General features: G+C 43.1%; 1 protein-coding gene across 1 annotated transcript; it reads left to right on the forward strand.

Annotated features, from left to right (window-relative positions):
• Positions 1-2,235: 2,235 nt before the first annotated feature.
• Positions 2,236-3,720, forward strand: LOC101603748 (sperm motility kinase 2B-like). The gene has a single exon (XM_004652055.2). The coding sequence runs from the start codon at positions 2,236-2,238 to the stop codon at positions 3,718-3,720; it is 1,485 nt and encodes a 494-aa protein (XP_004652112.2).
• The last annotated feature ends 1,669 nt before the right edge of the window (positions 3,721-5,389 follow it).

A 5,389-nucleotide genomic window follows, 5' to 3' on the forward strand; every position in this document is an offset into this window, starting at 1 on the left:
AAAGGAGGAGGAGGAGGAGGAGGAGGAGGAGGAGGAGGAGGAGGAGGAGGAGGAGGAGGGGAGGGGAGAGGAGAGGAGGAGGAGGAGAGGAGAGGGATTTTTTTTTATTTTTCCTTTTGGCTTTTGCCTTTTAACTTTATTTTTTTGGCTCTTTGGATTTACTTTCTGGTTCATTTTCTTTCTATAGACTTTGCTGTGGGATTTTTGTTTTATTCCAGCTTGGTTTTCAGTTTTGATTTTTATTTTGATTTTTTATTTTACTTTCTTTTGTTAACTACATCTCTTATTTCCTTTTTACTTTTATCTTTATTTTTTGTTCTTTTGCTTTTGGCTTTTGCCTTTTAACTTTATTTTTTTGGCCCTTTTCAATTTAATTTCTGGTTCATTTTCTTTGGGTAGTCTTTGGTGTGGGATTTTTGTTTTCTTACTGATTGGTTTCTACTTTGGATTTTTATTTTAACTTTTTATTTTACTTTCTTTTGTTAACTACATCTCTCATTTCCTTTTTTACTTTTATCTTTATTTTTGTTCTTTTGCTTTTGGCTTTTGCCTTTTAACTTTATTTTTTTGGCCCTTTTAAATTTAATTTCTGATTCATTTTCTTTGGGTAGTCTTTGGTGTGGGATTTCTGTTTCATTACTGATTGGTTTCTAGTTTGGATTTTTATTTTGACTCTTTATTTTACTTTCTTTTGTTAACTACATCTCTTATTTCCTTTTTACTTTTATCTTTATTTTTTGTTCTTTTGCTTTTGGCTTTTGCCTTTTAACTTTATTTTTTTTGGCCCTTTTTAATTTAATTTCTGGTTCATTTTCTTTGGGTAGTCTTTGGTGTGGGATTTTTGTTTTCTTACTGATTGGTTTCTACTTTGGGTTTTTATTTTAACTTTTTATTTTACTTTCTTTTGTTAACTACATCTCTCATTTCCTTTTTTACTTTTATCTTTATTTTTGTTCTTTTGCTTTTGGCTTTTTGCCTTTAAACTTTATTTTTTTGGCCCTTTTAAATTTAATTTCTGATTCATTTTCTTTGGGTAGTCTTTGGTGTGGGATTTCTGTTTCATTACTGATTGGTTTCTAGTTTGGATTTTTATTTTGACTCTTTATTTTACTTTCTTTTGTTAACTACATCTCTTATTTCCTTTTTACTTTTATCTTTATTTTTTGTTCTTTTGCTTTTGGCTTTTGCCTTTTAACTTTATTTTTTTGGCCCTTTTCAATTTAATTTCTGGGTCATTTTCTTTGGGTAGTCTTTGGTGTGGGATTTTTGTTTTCTTACTGATTGGTTTCTACTTTGGATTTTTATTTTAACTTTTTATTTTACTTTCTTTTGTTAACTACATCTCTCATTTCCTTTTTTACTTTTATCTTTATTTTTGTTCTTTTGCTTTTGGCTTTTGCCTTTTAACTTTATTTTTTTGGCCCTTTTAAATTTAATTTCTGATTCATTTTCTTTGGGTAGTCTTTGGTGTGGGATTTCTGTTTCATTACTGATTGGTTTCTAGTTTGGATTTTTATTTTGACTCTTTATTTTACTTTCTTTTGTTAACTACATCTCTCATTTCCTTTTTACTTTTATCTTTATTTTTGTTCTTTTGCTTTTGGCTTTTTGCCTTTAAACTTTATTTTTTTGGCCCTTTTAAATTTAATTTCTGGTTCATTTTCTTTGGGTAGTCTTTGGTGTGGGATTTCTGTTTCATTACTGATTGGTTTCTAGTTTGGATTTTTATTTTGACTCTTTATTTTACTTTCTTTTGTTAACTACATCTCTTATTTCCTTTTTACTTTTATCTTTATTTTTTGTTCTTTTGCTTTTGGCTTTTGCCTTTTAACTTTATTTTTTTGGCCCTTTTCAATTTAATTTCTGGTTCATTTTCTTTGGGTAGTCTTTGGTGTGGGATTTTTGTTTTCTTACTGATTGGTTTCTACTTTGGATTTTTATTTTAACTTTTTATTTTACTTTCTTTTGTTAACTACATCTCTCATTTCCTTTTTACTTTTATCTTTATTTTTGTTCTTTTGCTTTTGGCTTTTTGCCTTTAAACTTTATTTTTTTGGCCCTTTTCAATTTAATTTCTGGTTCATTTTCTTTGGGTAGTCTTTGGTGTGGGATTTCTGTTTTATTACTGGTTGGTTTCTAGTTTGGATTTTTATTTTGACTCTTTATTTTATTTCCTTTTGTTAGCTACATATTTCCTTTATCTTTTACTTTAACATTTTATTTGGTATTGCTACGATGTCTCAGGCCGAGGAGACCCTCTGGTCTCAGTATGAGGACCTCGGCCTCATCGGCATGGGGGCCTTCTCGAAGGTCCGAAAGGCTCGCCACCGCTTAACAGGAGTCGTGGTGGCCATCAAGGCCCTGGAGAAGCAGCGGAGGATTTACGCGGTTGTCCTGGAGGTGGAAGTAATGAAGATGCTCGACCACCCGAACACCCCGTCGCTCTTTCAGATAGTTGACACGAAAGACACCATCTACCTGGTCATGGAGCTGTGCCACAGAGACCTGATGGAGCACATCTACTGGAACGGCTGCTTGCAGGAGGACGAGGCCCGGCAGATTTTCAAACAAATCTTAGACGCCATCTCTTATTGCCACAGCCACGGAATTGTACATCAAGACATCAAACCAGATAACATCATGGTGGATGACAGGGGCAAAGTCACAGTCATAGACTTCGGCCTGGCCACCAGGTTTTTGCCAGGACAAATGCTCACCAGGTACTGTGGGGCATACAAGTACATGCCTCCAGAAGCTATCCTGAGACAATCATACGACGGCCCTAAAAAGGACATGTGGTCTTTGGGGGTCCTTCTTTTCTTTATGGTAACCAGGACCATGCCTTTTAACGCGAAGACACTTACGGAACTCAAAGAGGAGATCGTCAAAGGGGATTACCAGTTCCCTCAAGCCCTCTCAGAAGAATTAAAGGACCTCATTAGGCTTTTACTCACTGTAGATCCAGAACGGAGGCCAACCACAGCAGAAGTGATCAACCACCCTTGGCTCGAGCAGGGCCAAGGGGGTTCAGACAGTCGTCCACCACTCCCCAGACAACCGGACACGAACATCATATCCGCCATGGAGTTCATGAGATTTGATGCAGACGACATCGTCGAAGCTCTCCGGGAACGTAGGTACGACAGAACGATGGCTACGTATCTTTTGCTCAAATACCAAGCACGGTGCAGGGTGGGGGACCAGGCTGAAGACAAGCCTGTCTGCCCGGGAACAACGCCTTTCCCCACCCCCACTGACCGTGCCGCCTTCCCCGTGGCCCCCAAGATGAGACACCCCGCGCCTGTGTTTCGGACACTGTCCTCGGGGTTAGCGGCCCAGGAGCAGCCTGACGATGGGCCGCAGGCGGAGCCTAAGGAGATCAGGACTGCCAGTCTACCCAACCTGCACATCTCCTGGCCCAAGAAGAAGCCCAGTGCCAAGCAGAGTCCCCCGTGTCCTCACCCGGCGGACATTTCTGACAGGGCCACGGAGCCCTCGAACCGGGGCCTGCGCGGCCGCTTGAAGGCCTTGCGCAGCAGGATCCAAGGCTGCCTGCGGAGACTGTTCCACCGCAGGCACCTCCACCTCTTCCGGAAGCGCGTGTCCCCCCAGCAAGCGGCGGATATCCAGGAAGACGACGAAGCCCCTGTCAGCCAAGAAGACACGAGCATGTGCATTCCGTGTGTGTGTGGCCGAAGAGGCAAGGTCCGACCCTCCTGAGCAGTCGTCCTGTGCCCTCCTCTGCCAGCTCCCCTGTCCTCGCCACTCCTGCCCCCTCCCGCTGCTTCGCCCAGAGCCTGGACAGAATACACTTGTAATGATGTCAACCATTCAGTATGTGGTGATTTTTTAACATGTTTCGGTCTCTCTAACCTATGTAGGTGGAAAGCAGGCAGCTAAATCAAGTCATAACTACACTTTATAAGCAGTAAAGGAAAGAAGGCCTGTGTGTTCACAGGGGCCAAAGCTGGCCTTGTCAGTGGGTGTAGACTGGACCCACCTTGAAATGCCGTGTCTCCTGATGTCCCTGGTCACGCACGCATGGAAGGATAGGGCCATGTGTACCCATCCCTCGAAGGTTCCTTTCTTTGTTGCTGGGACTGAACCCAAGGGTTGTCCACGCTAGTCAAGTGCCCTTCCACTGAGCTGTTCTCCAGACCTCTGTGTTGCTTCAAGAACCCCAGACCCTTCCTCTGCCTCTCACCTGATTTAGAATTTCAGTCCCTCATCCTGGGTCACCCCTGACTTCCCCCATGACACCTTCCCTCTACCTCCACACAGACTCTGGCTTATGAGTTGGGTCACTTTGAAGCTCAAGGGGAACATCTGGGCTAAAACGTGTCCTTTTCAAAATGTGTCTGCTCAGAGCTTCAGAATTTGACCAAATTATAAAATAGGGTGTTTTCTGAACACGTTAGTTCAGGGTTTTTGCCCAGCCTCTGCCCATGTCAGTATTTTCCCTGACATCATGGAGCTTCCCCGCTCAATCCTGTAGCCAAAATAAACCTCTTTTTTTTTTTTTTCACAAGCTGCCCTTAGTTGGGTGATTTCTACCAGCAACGTGAACCTGACTGCAACACCACCCTCCAGGGCTTCTGTCCTGTCCTACCATTTTCTTCCAAGTCAGAGGCAGGCCAGCCCTCTGCACACCATGCCATTATTTGCTTTCCTCCTGTCCCCACCAAGTGCCTGGGGACCACTCTGCATGCACCTGTCAGCAGCAGCTGAAGCAGACAACGTGAGCCTGTGAGCAGCATCCATTAGCTTAGCAATGGGTCCTGAGCTCACCCTGTTCCACACTCCTGCTTCCAAGAGGCATCGGTGGGCTCTGGCAGACAAAAAAGAGAGAGCCCAGCAGGTCCCTGCGTGGCTCAGTGACCACCTGAAGCACGTCAAAGTGGGGTCCTGTCTTTGCGGGCACGAACGAGAGAGCCTCGTGGATGTGCTTCGGGCCTGCCCGTGCGACCCGTGCACGCAGAACAATCTTACAATTTTAGCAAATGTTTTCCACACTGCTGTGGGAACTGGGGACCTGTGGAGATGTGATAATTGACATCCCAAGTCCTAAAATGCTTTGATCCCTACAGGGCTCCACCGTTCTAATTGCTTAAAGATCCATCTTTCTCTCCCAAGAACAGAAGCCAGAAATCTAATAACCTAAAGGCAACAGCTACGAAATTTTCTCATGAACTCTGCCCTGGACAGAATGCAGTATCAATTCCAGCTCTAGTGGTGCAGCTGGACAGTTCTAGCTACAATTAGGAACCTAAAGAGTTGCTTCCAGTTAGGTCCCTGGAGAGAGGGGGATTCAATAAGGTTGTCCCAATGTTAAATGGGATATTTTGGGAGCACGTTAGTGGGGTTCAAACTGACCCCATCACCTGTCTCG

The sequence above is a fragment of the Jaculus jaculus genome, chromosome 11 (genome assembly GCF_020740685.1).
Source record: "Jaculus jaculus isolate mJacJac1 chromosome 11, mJacJac1.mat.Y.cur, whole genome shotgun sequence".
NCBI classification, from domain to species: domain Eukaryota; kingdom Metazoa; phylum Chordata; class Mammalia; order Rodentia; family Dipodidae; genus Jaculus; species Jaculus jaculus.